The 23,687-nt window shown below is 41.3% G+C and overlaps 1 protein-coding gene across 1 annotated transcript in view; it reads left to right on the top strand.

Annotated features, from left to right (window-relative positions):
- The window catches only part of trpc7b (transient receptor potential cation channel, subfamily C, member 7b), a 66,695-nt gene extending 46,091 nt beyond the window's left edge, over positions 1-20,604 (top strand). The window contains exons 9-12 of the mRNA XM_014212395.2: positions 3,203-3,445; positions 10,814-10,894; positions 15,990-16,065; positions 20,462-20,604. Coding sequence (XP_014067870.2) covers positions 3,203-3,445; positions 10,814-10,894; positions 15,990-16,065; positions 20,462-20,604 — 543 coding nt within the window. The remainder of the gene's footprint in view (positions 1-3,202; positions 3,446-10,813; positions 10,895-15,989; positions 16,066-20,461) is intronic.
- The last annotated feature ends 3,083 nt before the right edge of the window (positions 20,605-23,687 follow it).

Raw genomic sequence — 23,687 nt, 5'->3', positions numbered from 1 at the left:
TTAATAACTCAGTCATATAGAGGTCCGTCCTATTAATAACCCATTCATATAGAGGCCAGTCCTATTAATAACTCATTCATATAAAGGTCAGTCCTATTAATAACCCATTCATATAGAGGTCAGTCCTATTAATAACTCATTCATATAGAGGTCAGTCCTATTATTAACCCATTCATATAGACAGTCTTATTAATAACTCATTGAAATAGAGGTCAGTCCTATTCATAACACATTCCTACAGAGGTCAGTCCTATTAATAACTCATTCACATAGAGGTCAGTCCAATGAATAACTCATTCATATAGAGGTCAGTCCTATTAATAACCCATTCAAATAGAGGCCAGTCCTATTAATAACTCATTCATATAAAGGTCAGTTCTATTAATAACCCATTCATATAGAGGTCAGTCCTATTAATAACTCATTCATATAAAGGTCAGTCCTATTAATAACCCATTCATATAAAGGTCAGTCCTATTAATAACTCATTCATATAGAGGTCAGTCCTATTAATAACCCATTCATATAGACAGTCTTATTAATAACTCATTCAAATAGAGGTCAGTCCTATTAATAATTCATTCATATAAAGGTCAGTCTTATTAATAGCTCATTCATATAGAGGTCAGTCCTATTAATAACTCATTCATATAGAGGACAGTCTTATTAATAACTCATTCAAATAGAGGTCAGTCCTTTTAATAACTCATTCATATAGCGGTCAGTCTTATTAATAGCTCATTCATATAGAGGTCAGTCCTATTAATAACTCATTCATATAGAAGTCAGTCTTATTAATAACCCATTCATGTAGAGGTCAGTCCTATTAATAACTCATTCATATAAAGGTCAGTCCTATTAATAACTCATTCATATAGAGGTCAGTCCTATTAATAACTCATTCATATAGAGGTCAGTCCTATTAATAACCCATTCATATAGAGGTCAGTCCTACTAATAACCCATTCCTATAGAGTTCAGTCCTATTAATAACTCATGCATGTAGAGGTCAGTCCTATTAATAACCCATTCATATAGAGGTCAGTTCTATTAATAACCCTTTCATATAGAGGTCAGTCCTATTAATAACCCATTCATATAGAGGTCAGTCCTATTGATAACTCATTCATATAGAGGTCAGTCCTATTAATAATCCATTGAAATAGAGGCCAGTCCTATTAATAACCCATTCATATAGAGGTCAGTCTTATTAATAGACGTCAGTCTTATTAATAACCCATTCATATAGAGGTCCATCCTATTAATAACCCATTCATATAGAGGTCAGTCCTATTAATAACTCATTCATATAGAGGTCAGTCCTATTAATAACCCATTCACATAGAGGTCAGTCCTATTAATAACCCATTCATATAGAGGTCAGTCCTATTAATAACCCATTCAGATAGAGGTCAGTCCTATTAATAACCCATTCATATAGAGGTCAGTCCTATTAATAACCCATTCATTTAGAGTTCAGTCCTATTAATAACTCATTCATATAGAGCTCAGACCTATTAATAACTCATTCATATTGAGGTCAGTCCTATTAATAACTCATTCATATAAAGGTCAGTCCTATTAATAACTCATTCATATAGAGGTCAGTCCTATTAATAACCCATTCATATAGAGGTCAGTCCTATTAATAACCCTTTCATTTAGAGGTCCGTCCTTTTAATAACTCATTCATATAGAGGTCCGTCCTATTAATCACCCATTCAAATAGAGGTCAGTCCTATTAGTAACCCATTCATATTGAGGTCAGTCTTATTAATAGAGGTCAGTCCTATTAATAACGCATTCATATAGAGGTCAGTCCTATTAATAACTCATTCCTACAGAGGTCAGTCCTATTAATCAAATCAAATTTATTTATATAGCCCTTCTTACATCAGCTGATATCACAAAGTGCTGTACAGAAACCCAGCCTAAAACCCCAAACAGCAAGCAATGCAGGTGTAGAAGCACGGTGGCTAGGAAAAACTCCCTAGAAAGGCCAAAACCTAGGAAGAAACCTAGAGAGGAACCAGGCTATGAGGGGTGGCCAGTTCTCTTCTGGCTGTGCCGGGTGGAGATTATAACAGCACATGGCCTAGATGTTCAAATGTTCATAAATGACCAGCATTGTCAAATAATAATAATCATAGTAGTTGTCGAGGGTGCAACAAGTCAGTAACACAAGAGTAAGTGTCAGTTGGCTTTTTCATAGCCGATCTTTGGAGTATCTCTACCGCACCTGCTGTCTCTAGAGAGTTGAAAACAGCAGGTCTGGGACAGGTAGCACGTCCGGTGATTAATGACTCATTCATATATAGGTCAGTCCTATTAATAACCCATTCATATAAAGGTCAGTCCTATTAATCACCCATTCATATAGAGGTCAGTCTTATTATTAACTCATTCATATAGAGGTCGGTCCTATTAATAACCCATTCATATAGAGGTCAGTCCTATTAATAACCTATTCATATAGAGGTCAGTCCTATTAATAACCCATTCCTATAGAGGTCAGTCCTATTAATAACCCATTCCTATAGAGGTCAGTCCTATTAATAACTCATTCATATAGACGTCAGTCCTATTAATAACCCATTCATATAGAGGTCAGTCCTATTAATAACCCATTCATATAGAGGTCAGTCCTATTCATAACTCATTCATATAGAGGTCAGTCCTATTCATAACTCATTCATATAGAGGTCAGTCCTATTAATAATCCATTGAAATAGAGCCCAGTCCTATTAATAACCCATTCATATAGAGGTCAGTCTTATTAATAGTGTTGAGTCTTATTAATAACTCATTCATATAGAGGTCCGTCCTATTAATAGCCCATTCATATAGAGGTCAGTCCTATTAATAACTCATTCCTACAGAGGTCAGTCCTATTAATGACTCATTCATATAGAGGTCCGTCCTATTAATAACCCATTCATATAGAGGTCAGTCCTATTAATAACTCATTCCTACAGAGGTCAGTCCTATTAATGACCCATTCATCAGGAATTATTCAATTTTGCATGTTGATGTATAATCCTAGTAGGGTCCTTTTAATTCATTAATACATGTTTAGCCAAAGCAATGTATATTGTTAATCACATGTGCCTGTGCAATGATACAACCAATATGCATTTTTTTACATTTGTGCATCCATTTGTTTGTTTGTGTCCGTTTCTACACGCGTGTTTGTCCCCTCCAGACAGATGCAGATGTAGAGTGGAAGTTTGCCCGTGCCAAGCTGTGGATGTCCTACTTTGACGAGGGTCGTACTCTGCCCGCTCCCTTCAACATGGTGCCGTCTCCCAAGTCCTGGTACTACCTGGTCCTCCGCACCAAGGCCGGCCTTGTTCACTTCTGCAAGGCCAAGGACCTTCGCCACGACAACGAGCTGGAGATGGGCATGCTCAACTCACGATTTAAGGCCAGAGGGGAGAGGACAAAGGTCAAAAGTCAAACCCTAATTGTGTCAATAGATATTGTAGATGCTAGTAGGTGTTTGATCTGATACGAAGCGATTTTCATAATAAGATGATAAGACATATAAAAAATGTGTTTTGTTTGTTTAGCTTATTGGAATACAAGGTGAGAATTTGATCCTGGGTAAATCTGTCTTGCCAAGACACAGCTGAACGTCCAGGGTGGGAGGCTAGAAGAAGAGATCTCAATGACTTTGAAAGACGGGTCTCAAAGAGCATAGGGGATTTAAAGGGTGTGTGTGTTTGTGTGTGTGTTTTTATGTGTGTGTTTGTGCGTGTGTTTTTATGTGTGTGTGTCTCTGTCACCAGGTCTCAACCCAATTGAACACTTATGGGAGATTCTGGAGCGACGCCTGAAACAGCGTTTTCCACCACCATTAACAAAACAACAAATTATGGAATTTCTCATGCAAAAATGGTGTCGCTTCCCTCCAATAGAGTTCCAGACACTTGTAGAATCTATGCCAGGGTGCATTGAAGCTGTTCTGGTGGCTCATGGTGGCCTAACGCCCCATTAAGACACTTTATGTTGGTGTTTCCTTTATTTGACAGTTACCTGTTTTTCAAATGCTTCAGGATGTATCATAGATCTGCCTCTATGGGTACGCAGAGACCTAATGGCTTGACTATGGAACAGAACTGAGCAGGAGGTGAGCAATCGATACATAGACTCACACTACACCTCTGGAAAATTAGCAAAATGTCAAGTGAGATTGTGTGTGTGTCTGTACGTGCGTGCGTGCAGTCGTGTGTGTCTGTGGGAGTGCGTGCGTGCATGAGTTAGTGTGTGTGTCTGTCTGGGGTTTCAGGAGCCATTGCAGTTTGGTGCCATGTCTTGTCTTGCCATGCCACTGACAATACCAAGCTTGGCAGCCTTACAAGCCCCAGTGGTCTGTCTGTCTGTCTGTCTGTCTGTCTGTCTGTCTGTCTGTCTGTCTGTCTGTCTGTCTGTCTGTCTGTCTGTCTGTCTGTCTGTCTGTCTGTCTGAGCGCATCTCCTGCCAAAATGAAAATAAGGACACTAAATAAAGCTAAAAGAGGACAATAAAAGCAGGTCAGTGTTAGTTAGAACAGCAGAGAGTACTTGTTTTTTGGGGGGTTTTTTTACCTTTATTTAACCAGGCAAGTCAGTTAAAAGCAAATTCTTATTTACAATGACGGCCTACTTGTAAAGACCCTCGGCCAAACCCTCCCCTAACCCGATACACATTATTCCAAGATCACAGGAATCAAGTTTGCACCACAGAATTAAATATAACATATAAATACATTTAACATGTCAAATATTTTTGGGAGAATTTCCATCTAATTTGACAGAAATTGAAAGGAGAGGGAGACAAAGATGGAGGGAAATTCACACTAGAAGTGGGGTTGGCATTCATGCCCTCACTGAGGGTAACGCAGACCGTGGGGGTACCGGCTAGATCAGCCTTGATTGTTATTTTCTATGGTTTACATATCTATATCTGACTCATCTGGCTTTCATGCTCTCTAACCTCCTCTCTAGCTTCTCATGTTGTGTTGTTGTGGCTGACTTCTCCTCATATACAGCACATGTTGTGTTGTTGTGGCTAACTCCTCATCTATAGCTCGTGTTGCTGTGGCTGACTTCTACTCATGAACTCAGCAAAAAAATAAACGCCCTCTCACTGTCAACTGTGTTTATTTTCAGCAAACTTAACATGTGGAAATATTTGTATGAACATAACAAGATTCAACAACTGAGACATACACTGAACAAGTTCCACAGACATGTGACTAACAGAAATGGAGTAATGTGTCCCTGAACAAAGGGGTGGTCAAAATCAAAAGTAACAGTCAGTATCTGGTGTGGCCACCAGCTGCATTAAGTACTGCAGTGCATCTCCTTCTCATGGACTGCACCAGATTTGCCAGATCTTGCTGTGAGATGTTACCCCACTCTTCTACCAAGGGTCGTGCAAGTTCCCGGACATTTCTGGGGGGAATGGCCCTAGCCCTCACCCTCCGATCTAACAGGTCCCAGACGTGCTCAATGGGATTGAGATCCGGACTCTTCGCTGGCCATGGAAGAATACTGACATTCCTGTCTTGCAGGAAATCACGCACAGAACGAGTAGTATGGCTTGTTGTCATGCTAGAGGGTCATGCTGAAGGGTCATGTCAGGATGAGCCTGCAGGAAGGGTACCACATGAGGGAGAAGGATGTCTTCCCTGTAACACACAGTGTTGAGATTGCCGGCATTGACAACAAGCTCAGTCCTATGATGCTGTGACACACCGCCCCAGACCATGATGGACGCTCCACCTCCAAATCGATCCCGCTCCAGAGTACAGGCCTCGGTGTAACGCTCATTCCTTCGACGATAAACGCAAATCCGACCATCACCCCTGGTGAGACAAAACCGCAACTCATCAGTGAAGAGCACTTTTTGCCAGTCCTGTCTGATCCAGCGACGGTGGGTTTGTGCCCATAGGCAACGTTGTTGCCGGTGATGTCTGGTGAGGACCTGCCTTACAACAGGCCTACAAGCCCTCAGTCCAGCCTCTCTCAGCCTATTGCGGACAGTCTGAGCACTGATGGAGGGATTGTGCGTTCCTGGTGTAACTCAGGCAGTTGTTGTTGCCATCCTGTACCTGTCCCACAGGTGTGATGTTCGGATGTACCGATCCTGTGCAGGTGTTGTGACACGTGGTCTGCCACTGCGAGAACGATCAGTTGTCCGTCCTGTCTCTCTGTAGCGCTGTCTTAGGCGTCTCACAGTACGGACATTGCAATTTATTGCCCTGGCCACATCTGCAGTCCTCATGCCTCCTTGCAGCATGCCTTAGGCACGTTCACGCAGATGAGCAGGGACCCTGGGCATCTTTCTTTTGGTGTTTTTCAGTCAGTAGAAAGGCCTCTGTAGTGTCATAAGTTTTCATAACTGTGACCTTAATTGTCTACCGTCTGTAAGCTGTTAGTGTCTTAACGACCGTTCCACAGGTGCATGTCCATTAATTGTTTATGGTTCATTGAACAAGCATGGGAAACAGTGTTTAAACCCTTTACCATGAAGATCTGTGAGGTTATTTGGATTTTTACAAAACATCTTTGAGAGACAGGGTCCTGAAAAAGGGGAGTTTATATAGCTCATGTTGTGTTGTTGTGTCTAACTTCTCCTCATATATATATCATGTTGTGTTGTGGCTAACTCCTCCTCATTTATAGCTCATGTTGTGTTGTTGTGGCTAACTTCTCCTCATATATAGCTCATGTTGTGTTGTTGTGGCTAACTTCTCTTCATAAATAGCTCATGCTGTTTTGTTGTGGATAACTCCTCCTCATATGTAGCTCATGTGTTGTTGTGGCTAATTTCTCCTCATATATATCATGTTGTGTTGTAATGGCTAACTTCTCCTCGTATATAGCTCATGTTGTGTTGTTGTGGCTAACTTCTCCTCATATATAGTTCATGTTGTTGTTGCTAACTTCTCCTCATATATAGTTCATGTTGTGTTGTTGTTGCTAACTTCTCCTCATTTACAGCTTATGTTGTGTTGTTATGGATAACTTCTCCTCATTTACAGCTTATGTTGTGGATAACTCTTTCTCATATATAGCTCATGTTGTGTTGTTGTGGCTAACTTCTCCTCATATATAGCTCATGTTGTGTTGTTGTGGCTAACTTCTCCTCGTATATAGCTCATGTTGTGTTGTTGTGGCTAACACCTCCTCGTATGTATCTCATGTTGTGTTTTTGTGGCTAACTTCTCCTCATAAATAGCTCATGTTGTGTTGTTGTGGCTAACTTCTCCTCATTTACAGCTTATGTTGTGTTGTTGTGGATAACTCCTCCTCATGTATAGCTCCTGTTGTTGTGGCTAACTTGTCCTTAAATATAGCTCATGTTGTTGTGGCTGACTTCTCCTCATATATAGTTCATGTTGTGTTGATGTAGCTAACTTCTCCTCATTTACAGCTTATTTTGTGTTTTTGTGGATAACTCCTCCTCATATATAGCTCATGTTGTGTTGTTGTGGCTAACTTCTCCTCATATATAGCTCATGTTGTGTTGTTGTGGCTAACTTCTCCTCATATATTGCTCATGTTGTTTTCTTTTGGCTAACTTCTCCGCATATCAAATCAAAGTTTGTTTTGTCACGTGCGCCGAATACAACAGGTGCAGACCTTGCAGTGAAATGCTTATTTACAGGCTCTAACCAATGGTGCAAAAAAGGTATTAGGTGAACAATAGGTAAGTAAAGAAATAAAACAACAGTAAAAAGACAGTGAAAAAGAACAGTAGCGAGGCTATATACTGTAGCGAGGCTATAAAATTAGCGAGGCTATATACAGACACCGGTTAGCTCATGTTGTGTTGTTGTGGATAACTTCTCCTCATTTACAGCTTATGTTGTGTTGTTGTGGCTAACTTCTCCTTATTTACAGCTTTTGCTGTGTTGTTGTGGATAACTCCTCCTTATTTACAGCTTTTGCTGTGTTGTTGTGGATAACTCCTCCTCATATATAGCTCATGTTGTGTTGTGGCTAACTTCTCCTCATATATAGCTCATGTTGTGTTGTTGTGGCTAACTTCTCTTCATAAATAGCTCATGTTGTTTTGTTGTGGATAACTCCTCCTCATATATAGCTCATGTTGTGTTGTTGTGGCTAATTTCTCCTCATATATATCATGTTGTGTTGTAATGGCTAACTTCTCCTCGTATATAGCTCATGTTGTGTTGTTGTGGCTAACTTCTCCTCATATATAGTTCATGTTGTTGTTGCTAACTTCTCCTCATACATAGTTCATGTTGTGTTGTTGTTGCTAACTTCTCCTCATATATAGTTCATGTTGTGTTGTTGTTGCTAACTTCTCCTCATTTACAGCTTATGTTGTGTTGTTATGGATAACTTCTCCTTATTTACAGCTTATGTTGTGGATAACTCTTCCTCATATATAGCTCATGTTGTGTTGTTGTGGCTAACTTCTCCTCGTATATAGCTCATGTTGTGTTGTTGTGGCTAACACCTCCTCGTATGTATCTCATGTTGTGTTTTTGTGGCTAACTTCTCCTCATAAATAGCTCATGTTGTGTTGTTGTGGCTAACTTCTCCTCATTTACAGCTTATGTTGTGTTGTTGTGGATAACTCCTCCTCATGTATAGCTCCTGTTGTTGTGGCTAACTTGTCCTTAAATATAGCTCATGTTGTTGTGGCTGACTTCTCCTCATATATAGTTCATGTTGTGTTGATGTAGCTAACTTCTCCTCATATATAGCTCATGTTGTGTTGTTGTGGCTAACTTCTCCTCATATATAGCTCATGTTGTGTTGTTGTGGCTAACTTCTCGTATATAGCTCATGTTGTGTTGTTGTGGCTAACTTCTCCTCATATACAGTATAGCTCATGTTGTGTTGTGGCTAACTTCTCCTCATATATAGCTCATGTTGTGGCTAACTTCTCCTCATATATAGCTCATGTTGTGTTGTTGTGGCTAACATCTCCTCATTTACAGCTTATGTTGTGTTGTTGTGGCTAACTTCTCCTCATTTACAGCTTATGTTGTGTTGTTGTGGCTAACTTCTCCTCATTTACAGCTTATGTTGTGTTGTTGTGGATAACTCCTCCTCATGTATAGCTCCTGTTGTTGTGGCTAACTTCTCCTCATTTACAGCTTATGTTGTGTTGTTGTGGATAACTCCTCCTCATGTATAGCTCATGTTGTTGTGGCTAACTTGTCCTTAAATATAACTAATGTTGTTGTGGCTGACTTCTCCTCATATATAGCTCATTTTGTGTTGTTGTGGCTGACTTCTCCTCATATACAGTATAGCTTATGTTGTGTTGTTGTGGCTAACATCTCCTCATATACATGAAAAATATGAATAAATACAACTAAAGTCAAGGTTGATCGCCTGTCTTCTGTAGTTGTTCCTACATACTGAATACTGAATACTTGTCATTCCTGCCTACTGAATATTGAATACTAGTTGTTCCTACATACTGAATATTGAATACTAGTTGTTCCTGCATACTGAATATTGAATACTAGTTTTTCCTGCATACTGAATACTAGTTTTTCCTGCATACTGAATATTGACTACTAGTTGGTCCTGCATACTGAATATTGAATACTAGTTGTTCCTGCATACTGAATATTGAATACTAGTTGTTCCTGCATACTGAATACTAGTTGTTCCTGCAATCTGATTACTGAATACTAGTTTTTCCTGTATACTGAATATTGACTACTAGTTGTTCCTGCATATTGAATACTTGTCATTCCTGCCTATTGAATATTGATTACTAGTTGTTCCTGCAAACTGAATACTTGTCGTTCCTGCATATTGAATACTGAATACTAGTTGTTCCTGCATACTGAATATTGAATACTAGTTGTTCATGCAATCTGATTACTGAATACTAGTTTTTCCTGTATACTGAATATTGACTACTAGTTGTTCCTGCATATTGAATACTTGTCATTCCTGCCTATTGAATATTGATTACTAGTTGTTCCTGCAAACTGAATACTTGTCGTTCCTGCATATTGAATACTGAATACTAGTTGTTCCTGCATACTGAATATTGAATACTAGTTGTTTCTGCAATCTGATTACTGAATACTAGTTTTTCCTGCATACTGAATATTGACTACTAGTTGTTTCTGCATACTGAATATTGACTACTAGTTGTTTCTGCATAATGAATATTGAATACTAGTTGTTCCTGCATACTGAATACTAGTTGTTCCTGCATAGTGAAAATGTAATACTAGTTGTTCCTGCATACTGAATATTGACTACTAGTTGTTTCTGCATAATGAATATTGAATACTAGTTGTTCCTGCATACTGAATAGTAGTTGCTCCTGCATACTGAATATTTAATACGAGTTGTTCCTGCATACTGAATTTCGGAATACTAGTTGTTCCTGCATATTGAATATTGACTATTAGTTGTTCCTACATACTGAATATTGAATACTATTTGTTCCTGCATACTGAATTTCAGAATACTAGTTGTTCCTACATACTGAATATTGAATACTGTTTGTTCCTGCATACTGAATTCCGGAATACTTGTTGTTCCTGCCAATACCAGCACCTGGATTTAGAGCAGGGCTCTCCAACCCTGTTCCTGGTGAGCTACCCTCCTGTAGGTTTTCACTCCAACCCCAGTTGTAAGTAACCTGATTCAGCTTATAAACAAGCTATTTATTACAATCAGGTTTTCTAGATTAGGGTTAGAGTGAACCTACAGGACGGTAGCTGTGTAGGAACAGGGTTGGAGATCCCTGATCTAGATGCACTGCTGTGCACAGGGTTTCCTCTGTTTATATATGTATAACTCATGTTGTCTTTTTGTAGGGTGAACGCTACATGGCACATGGTCGACTACGAGAGGAGTCCACTCTCAGAAAACCTATCAAACACCCTACCAGATACCAGGTAAGAAAGAAAGAAAGAAAGAAAGAAAGAAAGAAAGAAAGAAAGAAAGAAAGAAAGAAAGAAAGAAAGAAAGAAAGAAAGAAAGAAAGAAAGAAAGAAAGAAAGAAAGAAAGAAAGATGGGTGTAGGAGGGTAATAGGTGAGAAAAAGTCAGAGGGGAATGGGGGCACAGAAGGAAAAAGAATGATAGAGCTAGGGAGAAATAGACAATTATCGAGTCAGATAGATGTTGAGACCGACTGCATATCGGTTTAACGCTGTACCGAGAAATGGTGTGTGTGGAAGCAGGTCATTTATTTATTGGTAACGTTTTGGATTCATTTTGTATGCATTTTGAAGGAGGGAAACCGGTGGATTATTGAATGAAGTGCACCAGCTAAACTGAGTTTTTGGGGTTATAAAGGACTTTATCGAAAAAAAGGAACATTTGTGATGTAGCTGGGACCTTTTGGAGTGCCAACAGAAGAAGATCTTCAAAGGTAAGGCATTTATTATATGTCTATTTCTGACTTTCGTGGCGCACCTGCCTGGTTGAAAAATGTTTTTCATGCTTTTGTATGCGGGGCGCTGTCCTCAGATAATCACATGGTGTGCTTTCGCCGTAAAGCCTTTTTGAAATCTGACACAGCGGTTGGATTAACCTCTTACATCTAGATGCTCCGCTAGCGGAACGCCTCGCCAATATCCAATGATAGAGCGTGGCGCGAATTACAAACTCCTCAAAAATCCCAAAACTTAAATTTTTCAAACATATGACTATTTTACACCATTTTAAAGACAAGACTCTCCTTTATCTAACCACATTGTCCGATTTCAAAAAGGCTTTACAACGAAAGCAAAACATTACATTATGTCAGGAGAGTACCCAGCCAGAAATAATCAGACACCCATTTTTCAAGCTAGCATATAATGTCACAAAAACCAAAACCACAGCTAAATGCAGCACTAACCTTTGATGATCTTCATCAGATGACACTCCTAGGACATTATGTTATACAATACATGCATGTTTTGTTCAATCAAGTTCATATTTATATCAAAAACCAGCTTTTTACATTAGCATGTTTTGTTCAGAACTAGCATACCCACCGAAACTTCCGGTGAATTTACTAAATTACTCACGATAAACGTTCACAAATTATAGATACAGAACTCCTTTATGCAATCGCGGTGTCCGATTTTAAAATAGCTTTTCGGTGAAAGCACATTTTGCAATATTCTGAGTAGATAGCCCGGCCATCATGGCTAGCTATTTTGACACCCACCAAGTTTGGCACTCACCAAACTCAGATTTACTATAAGAAAAATTGGATTACCTTTGCTGTTCTTCATCAGAATGCATTCCCAGGACTTCTACTTCAACACCCAATGTTGTTTTGGTTCCAAATAATCCATAGTTATATCCAAATAGCGGCGTTTTGTTCTTGCGTTCAAGACACTATCCGAAGGGTGACGCGACGGCGCATATCGTGACAAAAAAATTCAAAATATTCCATTACCGAACTTCGAAGATGGTCAAACGCTGTTTAAAATCAATTTTTATGCGATTTTTCTCGTAAAATAGCGATAATATTCCGACCGGGAGACGTTGTTTTCGTTCAAAGACTGAAAGAAGAAAATGGTGTCTTCACGCGCACGCCCGTGTCATTGTTCTCAGATCTACCACTATCCAAATCCCCTACTGTTTTCCGCCCAGGGACTGCAGAGTCATCATTCCCCGTTCTGGCGCCTTCTGAGAGCCTATGGGAGCCTTAGAAAATGTCACGTTACAGCAGAGATCCTCTGTTTTCCATAAAGAGGCTATAGAAGGCCAAGAAATGGTCAGAGAGGGCACTTCCTGTATGGAATCTTCTCAGGTTTTGGCCTGCCAAATGAGTTCTGTTATACTCACAGACACCATTCAAACAGTTTTAGAAACTTTAGGGTGTTTTCTATCCAAATAAAATAATTATATGCATATTCTAGTTTCTGGGCAGGAGTAATAACCAGATTAAATCGGGTACGTTTTTTATCCGGCCGTGAAAATACTGCGCCCTATCCTAAACAGGTTAACAAGAAGTTAAGCTTTATTTTTATATATGACACTTGTGCACCAGTCCCTCCTGCAGCAAAGCACCCCCACAATATGATGCTGCCACCCCCGTGCTTCACGGTTGGGATGGTGTTCTTCGGCTTGCAAGCCTCCCCCTTTTTCCTCCAAACATAACGATGGTCATTATGGCCAAACAGTTATATTTTTCTTCCATCAGACCAGAGGACATTTCTCCAAGAAGTACGAACTTTGTCCCCATGTGCAGTTGAAAATCGTAGTCTGGCTTTTTTATGGCGGTTTTGGATCAGTGACTTCTTCCTTGCTGAGCGGCCTTTCAGGTTATGTCGATATAGGACTCGTTTTATTGTGGTTATAGATACCTTCGTACCTGTCTCCTCCAGCATCTTCACAAGGTCCTTTGCTGTTGTTCTGGGATTGATTTGCACTTTTCACACCACAGTACTTTCATCTCTAGGAGACAGAATGCGTCTCCTTCCTGAGCGGTATGATGGCTGTGTGGTCCCATGGTGTTTATACTTGTGTACTATTGTTTGTACAGATGAACGTTGTACCTTCAGGCATTTGATTTCTGATTTCTTTTGATTTTCCCATGATGTCAAGCAAAGAGGCACTGACTTTGAAGGTAGGCCTTGAAATACATCCACGGGTACACCTCCAATTGTCTCAAATTGTCAATTAGCCTATCAGAAGCTTCTAATGCCATGAAATCATTTTCTGGAATTTTCAAAGCTGTTTAAAGGCACAGTCAACGTAGTGTATGTAAACTTCTGATCCTTTGGAATTGTGATACAGTGACTTAGAGCGACTTACAGTAGTGAATACATACATTTCATTTTCATTTCATGCATTTAAAAAAAAAAAATTGTACTGGCCCCCCGTGCGACTTCCGACTTCAACTGTAAGAAAAAATACTTAAAGTACTAGTTAAGTAGTTTTTGAGGGGTATCTGTACTTACTTTACTTTACTATTTATATTTTTCGACAACTTTTACTTTTGACTTCACTACATTCCTAAAGAAAATGATGTGCTTTTTACTCCATACATTTTACACCCAAAAGTGTTAAACATTTCAAATGCTTAGCAGAACAGGAACATTTTCAAATTCACACACTTATCAAGAGAACATCCCTGGTTATCCTTACAGCCTCTGATCTGGCGGAATCACTAAACACAAATACTTGGAGTGCGCCCCTCGCTATCCGTAAATAAAAAAATTACAAATTAAATTGTCCTGCCTTGTTTGGTTAATATAAGGAATGTGAAATTATTTCTACTTTTACTTTTACTTTTGATACTTCAGTATATTTGAAACCAAATACTTTTATACTTTTACTCAAGTAGTATTTTACTGGATGACTTTCACTTTTCTGTTTTAATTTTACATTTTTATTTAACCTTTATTTAACTAGGCAGTTATTTTCTATAAAGGTATCTTTACCTTTACTCAAGTATGACAATTGGGTACTTTTTCCAACACTGCTTCAATGTTATTATAGTTTTGTGTTTTTATATTAGTTGTATTTAGTTATAGTTGTATACAAATGTTTCTATTTCATTTTTATATTATTTAATTTCAATTTTAGTGTTAGCGACAGAAAGTGTGAGAGGCTAGGAGCAAATTGTGTGGTGAGCGTTTTTTTAGGTCACTTCTTCCAACTGGGAGCAGTAATACATAAGGTGATGGGTCAGGTCATAGGTTAGGTTAGGTTAGGCCTTCTCATGACACCAATGCTACGTTGGAGTCGTTCCACGTCCCTATTGATTGGCTGGTCATTTGGTCAAGAAAACAATTGATCTGTCTAGAAACAATTTACCCGTTATTGCAATATGGTTTTGGAAACCTTGAACACTCAACTTAATTATCATCACAAAATAACTTTACAAAAGACAACCTCTGTGGAAATCTGTGGTAAAACAGTTAATGTTTTATTTAACACAGCTTTGAGCTGATGTTTTTTTTTGTTGTTCCCACCCGAGTTTCCATTAGCTCAGGAAGTGTCTTGCAAAACCTCAGTGGGAATCGTTGAGGTAAACACGCATAATAAGTGTATCTTTTGTATTCGTAAAGTTATTTTTGGTTGATAATTAAACCGAGTGTTCAAGGTACATTTGAAAGTAGAATTTCTGAGGTTTCCAAAAGCGTATGTATTGCCTGTAGTAATTATCAACGTGTAGATAAAGTGTTGGTACAGTTGCCCCACTGGGGTCAATTGTTCAAATGAGAACCCTATGGCTGTATGGGTTCTCAGGGGCTAAGGTTAGGTTATGTTTAAATTATAAAATCAATCTCGATGTGACTTGGATTTAAAGGAATAGTGCAGAGACTGGTGCCAAAAATATGTTGGAAGGTAACTCTCTCTCGCCCATGTTTACACCAATCTAATACTTTTTAGCATTAGTTAGCCACCTAGCAGTTTTTTCCCCTGTTAGCTAATGATAGCTAGTGCTAGTTCAGGGCAGCAGGTAGCCTAGTGGTTAGAGCGTTGGGCCAGTAACTGAAATGTTGCTGGTTCGAATCCCCGAGGTGACAAGGTGATAATCTGTTGTTTTGCCCCTGAACAAGGCAGTTAACCCATTGTTCCCGGTAGGCTGTCATTGTAAATAAAAATTAGTTCTTAACTGACTTGGCTAGTTAAATAAAGGTTAAATAGTGATGAACAAGCAAGGCATTTTTGAAACATGTCCACATTTACCCACCACATTCAGTATCTTAAACACCATTAGAGTACTGCCCAAAGTAAAAAAAATAAACATTCACATAATTCATGATGGGTTTTATTCGTTTTGGGGTTAGAGATAATAGTTTCAGTAAAGTTTTAGTTTTTCTTATGGGTTTGTTAATTATTTTATTTCAGTTTGCTAAATAGTTTTGTCATGATTAGTTTTAGTTTCGTTTAATAACCTAGTATAATATTTTCAGCTTTCATAACTCCAACTCTCTCCTCTCCACCTCTACTCTCCCTTTCATATTTTCTCACCTCTCTGCACTCTCCTCCCATCCTCCTCTCCCCTCATCCCTCTCTCCACTCTCTCCTCCTGCAGAAGATCATGAAGCGTCTCATTAAGCGGTATGTTCTGAAGGCTCAGGTTGACAGAGAGAATGATGACGTCAATGAAGGTAAGGATCTAATCTCCTTTAACGTCGACTTTATGTACCTCACCAGATTCTTCCTGACTGGGTTGCTGTTGTGAGTGTGACTGGGTTGCTGTTGTGATTGTAACTGGGTGTGTGTTGTGATTGTAACTGGGTTGGTGTGGTCAGTGTGAGTGTGACTGGGTTGATGTGGTCAGTGTGAGTGTGAGTGTGACTGGGTTGATGTTGTCAGTGTGAGTGTGACTGGGTTAATGTGGTCAGTGTGAGTGTGACTGGGTTGATGTGGTCAGTGTGAGTGTGACTGGGTTAATGTGGTCAGTGTGAGTGTGACTGGGTTAATGTGGTCAGTGTGAGTGTGACTGGGTTGATGTTGTCAGTGTGAGTGTGACTGGGTTAATGTGGTGAGTGTGAGTGTGACTGGGTTGATGTGGTCAGTGTGAGTGTGACTGGGTTGATGTGGTCAGTGTGAGTGTGACTGGGTTAATGTTGTGAGTGTGACTGGGTTGGTGTGGTCAGTGTGAGTGTGACTGGGTTGGTGTGGTCAGTGTGAGTGTGACTGGGTTGGTGTGGTCAGTGTGAGTGTGACTGGGTTAATGTGGTCAGTGTGAGTATGACTGGGTTGGTGTGGTCAGTGTGAGTGTGACTGGGTTGATGTTGTGAGTGTGACTGGGTTGATGTTGTGAGTGTGACTGGGTTGATGTTGTGAGTGTGACTGGGTTGATGTTGTGAGTGTGACTGGGTTGATGTGGTCAGTGTGAGTGTGACTGGGTTGGTGTGGTCAGTGTGAGTGTGACTGGGTTAATGTGGTCAGTGTGAGTGTGACTGGGTTAATGTTGTCAGTGTGAGTGTGACTGGGTTGATGTGGTCAGTGTGAGTGTGACTGGGTTGATGTTGTGAGTGTGACTGGGTTGATGTTGTGAGTGTGACTGGGTTGATGTGGTCAGTGTGAGTGTGACTGGGTTGATGTTGTGAGTGTGACTGGGTTGATGTTGTCAGTGTGAGTGTGACTGGGTTGCTGTTGTCAGTGTGAGTGTGACTGGGTTAATGTGGTCAGTGTGTGTGTGACTGGGTTAATGTGGTCAGTGTGTGTGTGACTGGGTTAATGTGGTCAGTGTGAGTGTGACTGAGTTAATGTTGTCAGTGTGAGTGTGACTGGGTTGATGTTGTCAGTGTGAGTGTGACTGGGTTAATGTTGTCAGTGTGAGTGTGACTGGGTTGATGTGGTCAGTGTGAGTGTGACTGGGTTGATGTTGTGAGTGTGACTGGGTTGATGTTGTGAGTGTGACTGGGTTGATGTGGTCAGTGTGAGTGTGACTGGGTTGGTGTGGTCAGTGTGAGTGTGACTGGGTTAATGTTGTCAGTGTGAGTGTGACTGGGTTAATGTTGTCAGTGTGAGTGTGACTGGGTTGATGTGGTCAGTGTGAGTGTGACTGGGTTGATGTTGTGAGTGTGACTGGGTTGATGTTGTGAGTGTGACTGGGTTGATGTGGTCAGTGTGACTGGGTTGATGTGGTCAGTGTGAGTGTGACTGGGTTGATGTTGTGAGTGTGACTGGGTTGATGTTGTGAGTGTGACTGGGTTGATGTTGTGAGTGTGACTGGGTTGATGTTGTCAGTGTGAGTGTGACTGGGTTGCTGTTGTCAGTGTGAGTGTGACTGGGTTAATGTGGTCAGTGTGTGTGTGACTGGGTTAATGTGGTCAGTGTGTGTGTGACTGGGTTAATGTGGTCAGTGTGAGTGTGACTGAGTTAATGTTGTCAGTGTGAGTGTGACTGGGTTGATGTTGTCAGTGTGAGTGTGACTGGGTTAATGTGGTCAGTGTGAGTGTGACTGGGTTAATGTGGTCAGTGTCAGTGTGACTGGGTTGGTGTGGTCAGTGTGAGTGTGACTGGGTTAATGTGGTCAGTGTGAGTGTGACTGGGTTGATGTTGTCAGTGTGAGTGTGACTGGGTTAATGTTGTCAGTGTGAGTGTGACTGGGTTAATGTGGTCAGTGTGAGTGTGACTGGGTTAATTAATGTTGTCAGTGTGTGTGACTGGGTTAATGTTGTCAGTGTGAGTGTGACTGGGTTAATGTTGTCAGTGTGAGTGTGACTGGGTTGATGTGGTCAGTGTGAGTGTGACTGGGTTGATGTGGTCAGTGTGAGTATGACTGGGTTAATGTGGTCAGTGTGAGTGTGACTGGGTTAATGTTGTCAGTGTGAGTGTGACTGGGTTAATGTGGTCAGTGTGAGTGTGACTGGGTTGATGTGGTCAGTGTGAGTGTGACTGGGTTGATGTGGTCAGTGTGAGTGTGACTGGGTTGATGTGGTCAGTGTGAGTGTGACTGGGTTGATGTGGTCAATGTGAGTGTGACTGGGTTAATGTGGTCAGTGTGAGTGTGACTGGGTTAATGTGGTCAGTGTGAGTGTGACTGGGTTATTGTTGTCAGTGTGAGTGTGACTGGGTTAATGTTATCAGTGTGAGTGTGACTTGGTTAATGTGGTCAGTGTGAGTGTGACTGGGTTAATGTTGTCAGTGTGAGTGTGACTGGGTTAATGTGGTCAGTGTGAGTGTGACTGGGTTAATGTTGTCAGTGTGAGTGTGACTGGGTTAATGTGGTCAGTGTGAGTGTGACTGGGTTAATGTCAGTGTGAGTGTGACTGGGTTGGTGTGGTCAGTGTGAGTGTGACTGGGTTAATGTGGTCAGTGTGAGTATGACTGGGTTGGTGTGGTCAGTGTGAGTGTGACTGGGTTGATGTTGTGAGTGTGACTGGGTTGATGTTGTGAGTGTGACTGGGTTGATGTTGTGAGTGTGACTGGGTTGATGTGGTCAGTGTGAGTGTGACTGGGTTGGTGTGGTCAGTGTGAGTGTGACTGGGTTAATGTGGTCAGTGTGAGTGTGACTGGGTTGATGTGGTCAGTGTGAGTGTGACTGGGTTGGTGTGGTCAGTGTGAGTGTGACTGGGTTAATGTGGTCAGTGTGAGTGTGACTGGGTTAATGTTGTCAGTGTGAGTGTGACTGGGTTGATGTGGTCAGTGTGAGTGTGACTGGGTTGATGTTGTGAGTGTGACTGGGTTGATGTTGTGAGTGTGACTGGGTTGATGTGGTCAGTGTGAGTGTGACTGGGTTGATGTTGTGAGTGTGACTGGGTTGATGTTGTGAGTGTGACTGGGTTGATGTTGTGAGTGTGACTGGGTTGATGTTGTCAGTGTGAGTGTGACTGGGTTGCTGTTGTCAGTGTGAGTGTGACTGGGTTAATGTGGTCAGTGTGTGTGTGACTGGGTTAATGTGGTCAGTGTGAGTGTGACTGAGTTAATGTTGTCAGTGTGAGTGTGACTGGGTTGATGTTGTCAGTGTGAGTGTGACTGGGTTAATGTGGTCAGTGTGAGTGTGACTGGGTTAATGTGGTCAGTGTCAGTGTGACTGGGTTGGTGTGGTCAGTTTGACTGGGTTAATATGGTCAGTGTGAGTGTGACTGGGTTGATGTTGTCAGTGTGAGTGTGACTGGGTTAATGTTGTCAGTGTGAGTGTGACTGGGTTAATGTGGTCAGTGTGAGTGTGACTGGGTTAATGTTGTCAGTGTGTGTGACTGGGTTAATGTTGTCAGTGTGAGTGTGACTGGGTTAATGTTGTCAGTGTGAGTGTGACTGGGTTAATGTTGTCAGTGTGAGTGTGACTGGGTTGATGTGGTCAGTGTGAGTGTGACTGGGTTGATGTGGTCAGTGTGAGTATGACTGGGTTAATGTGGTCAGTGTGAGTGTGACTGGGTTAATGTTGTCAGTGTGAGTGTGACTGGGTTAATGTGGTCAGTGTGAGTGTGACTGGGTTGATGTGGTCAGTGTGAGTGTGACTGGGTTGATGTGGTCAGTGTGAGTGTGACTGGGTTGATGTGGTCAATGTGAGTGTGACTGGGTTAATGTTGTCAGTGTGAGTGTGACTGGGTTAATGTGGTCAGTGTGAGTGTGACTGGGTTAATGTTGTCAGTGTGAGTGTGACGGGGTTAATGTGGTCAGTGTGAGTGTGACTGGGTTAATGTGGTCAGTGTGAGTGTGACTGGGTTAATGTTGTCAGTGTGAGTGTGACTGGGTTAATGTGGTCAGTGTGAGTGTGACTGGGTTAATGTTGTCAGTGTGAGTGTGACTGGGTTAATGTGGTCAGTGTGAGTGTGACTGGGTTAATGTGGTCAGTGTGAGTGTGACTGGGTTGATGTTGTCAGTGTGTATTTTATCCTACAGTAGCTTCAATTATCAGTGTGGACTAACAGAAGACTATTATGAGCAAAATTTTACAATTTGTTTTTTTAAGTGAAGATTTGTAATGAGGTAATACTGGACATCTCCAGACTGATGTTTGTGTTTCTTTGCGTTTGTTTTATGTATTTCATTCATATGTTTTGGTTTGTGTGTGACTGTCTGGCTGTGTGTGTTTGTGTCTTATAGGTGAGCTGAAGGAGATCAAGCAGGACATCTCCAGCCTGCGCTATGAGCTCCTGGAGGAAAAGTCTCAGGCCACTGGAGAACTGGCTGACCTCATCACACAACTCAGTGACAAGTTTGTCAAGAACACCACCAAAAGACCCTGAGAGAGAAGGGGGAGGGGGAGAGGGGGAAGGGGGAGACCTGAAAATAGACAGAGGGAGAGAAGTGGGAAGAAAGGGATAGAGAGGAGAGAAGAGGGGGAGAGCTGGTGGACAGAGAAAGAGACAAAGAGAGAAAGTGGGACAGATGGAGGTGAGAAGAAGAGATGAAGGGGGAGAGAGGTGGGATGGAATAGAGAGTGAGAGAGGCAGGAGAGAGGACTGAAAGAGAGGAAGGAGGCTCTGAGCAGTATGAGGGGTACATAGGGGATGATTAAGAGTAGAATTCTGACGCAGCAAAGAGAGAGGTCATCCCTCCAAAACACATTGCCAAAATACATCAGCTCACCTTACCATGGGGACAGAGAGAGTGAGCGGGAGAGAGGGAGAGAACAGAAGTTGAAAAATCACTGTGATGGTATTTCTACCAGAGGTATTGTTATGGTGTCTGTACCTGAGGTATTGTGCCATATAGCAGTCCACTGTTTCAGGAAGATAAATATAATGAACATTTTTTATAGAGTTGGCAATCTAATTAACACATTGTCCAATGTCCATAGGTTCACAAACACTGGAGGAGCTCAAACACACACACACACACACACACACACACACACACACACACACACACACACACACACACACTGGGTAAGCCAATTACTGTATAACTCCTAATAAAGTGCTGATTAAAAAGTGGTCTGTTTATCACATGACAACCTGAACACGCTCAGACCATCATCTGCTTACCTGCAGGACTTTGATTGGTTCTCTCATGGGCACCTAGAATATATTGGTTCTGAACTCCAGCTGTTGAGGGCATGTTGGCTTCAGTACACTGTCTGTACTCAGTCTATCTACCCTACCATGCTCAGAATAAATTCACACCTGATCGGACAGTGTAGACTGCACACTGTAAATGGTTATTGAAATAACATTTGGAACTTTAAACTCTATCTTTGTTGTGTGTGTGTGTGTGTGCGTGTGTGTGCGTGCGTAAGCGAGAGAGGGGGAGAGAGAGAGAGAGAGAGAGAGAGAGAGAGAGAGAGAGAGAGAGAGACAGAGAGAGACAGAGAGACTATCTAACTATATGTGTGAGTCACTTTGAAGAGTTCAACGAAAATTGTAATTGTTTGTTAATAAAAACACAACATTTTCACTCATAGAAACCAAACAGAATAGAGACTCAATATACTGTATTTTTCACTAGTAGCGGAAAAAAGGGAAAAAAATCTTGTATATTAAAAGGAATAAACTGGATATTGTTTAGTCTGATTTAATTCTGTTTATTAATCAGTCTGGACAACCTGTGATTTTATTGAGCTGAGAAATGTGATGATTGTTCTGTTGTCAGCTCAATTACACGCAGGCAAGCAAGACCGAACCTCTGGCGACCACGTCATTATGTCTGTACGCACTGGCAAGGGCACCGCCACACACACACAAATGCGCGCACACACACAACCAAACACAGATATGCACACACACTGCGCAAACAGTCTGTTCGTGCATTGTGAAAACAGACTGTGGGCACACACACCCAACCTGGGCAAATGTGGCCCGATAGATATTGTGTAAACCTGCACACACACTGTATACAGTCATCTACTGATGACACACACAACCACAACACAGTACACAAATACACACACACACACACACACACACACACACACACACACACACACACACACTCATTTAAAATCTATTAATAATTGGTCCATTCCACTCAATTAAACATGTCACCTAGCAACTCTACATATGCAAATCAAACATCCCACAACAACTATCTGTGCATAAAGACCTTTTTGTTCAGTGTGTGTGTGTGTGTAATTGTTTATTTGCGTGAGAACTCACAAAGACTCCCCACATGACCTTGTGGGAATAGTGTGTCACAATGTTATGGATCCACGTGTTTACCGAGGATGTCCCATCTTCACTCTGTATTCACAATGTTATGGATCCACATGTTTACCGAGGATGTCCCATATTCACTCTGTATTCACAATGTTATGGATCCACATGTTTACCTAGGATGTCCCATCTTCACTCAGTATTCTTTCAATCTGTAATGATGTCTGAATAGTCTGGAGTTAAACAGGCTGGGGTCATGAACTCCTGTAAAAGTCAGCCTTTAAAGTTAATCCATAAAACGTTAACATATACCTGGCCTTGTATGGTGTTTTACTAGACAGGAAGACACACAGCTACACAAACGCACACACACACACACACACACCCACACACACACACACACACACACACACACACACACACACACACACACACACACACACACACACACACACACACACACACACACACACACACACACACACACACACACACACACATATCTCTAGCCCAAAGCTGACCAGTTCATTCTCCATAGCAACTAAGGTGGTCTGGGAGAGCTGTGTCTTCCCAGCACAAATAAATAACATTTATTTTATATCTTCAGTTCTCTTATTCAACTTCCCTCTGATATCTGTCTGAGCCACTGGGGTCTTACCCAATTATACCTTGTGTTGTGTGTGTGTGTGTGTGTGTGTCTGCGTCTGCCTGTGTGTGTGTGAGACAGTAAACCTGCCACCCTCTCTTTGGTGTAGTTTGGAAAATCCCAGAGGCCCAAGGGAAGGATGTGATTCCTCTCTAACTCTCCTCCTTCCCCCTCTATCTCTTTTCACAGAGCAACAACACCCCCTGGCACAGAAGACGGGACTCATTGGATTTGGAGGAGAGATTATACCCCTGTAACACTGCTTCTGCAAACCATCTAGGGATTTAGACAACTCAACAGACAGACACACACACACACACACACACACACACACACGTCACCCCTTGACTGCTATCAAGAACACTCACTTCACGGAAGTACATCTCACACAAATGATGTGTGGATGAGAAAACACACCACTTGGGATTGAAGAACTAGGAAATACAATTCTGTTGTAGTTTCAGAAAATGTAGCCTGCCTATTTTCACATTTAATAAAGTAGCGACATTCTAAGGTTATTACCCTCTATTGTGACCAACTTATAAATAACCTCCAATACCTGGCAGCCAATATCCAATTTCTAGAGAAGTCT

This window comes from Salmo salar, chromosome ssa09 (assembly GCF_905237065.1).
Source record: "Salmo salar chromosome ssa09, Ssal_v3.1, whole genome shotgun sequence".
Taxonomy (NCBI): domain Eukaryota; kingdom Metazoa; phylum Chordata; class Actinopteri; order Salmoniformes; family Salmonidae; genus Salmo; species Salmo salar.
This window is presented reverse-complemented; position numbering and strand designations above follow the sequence as displayed.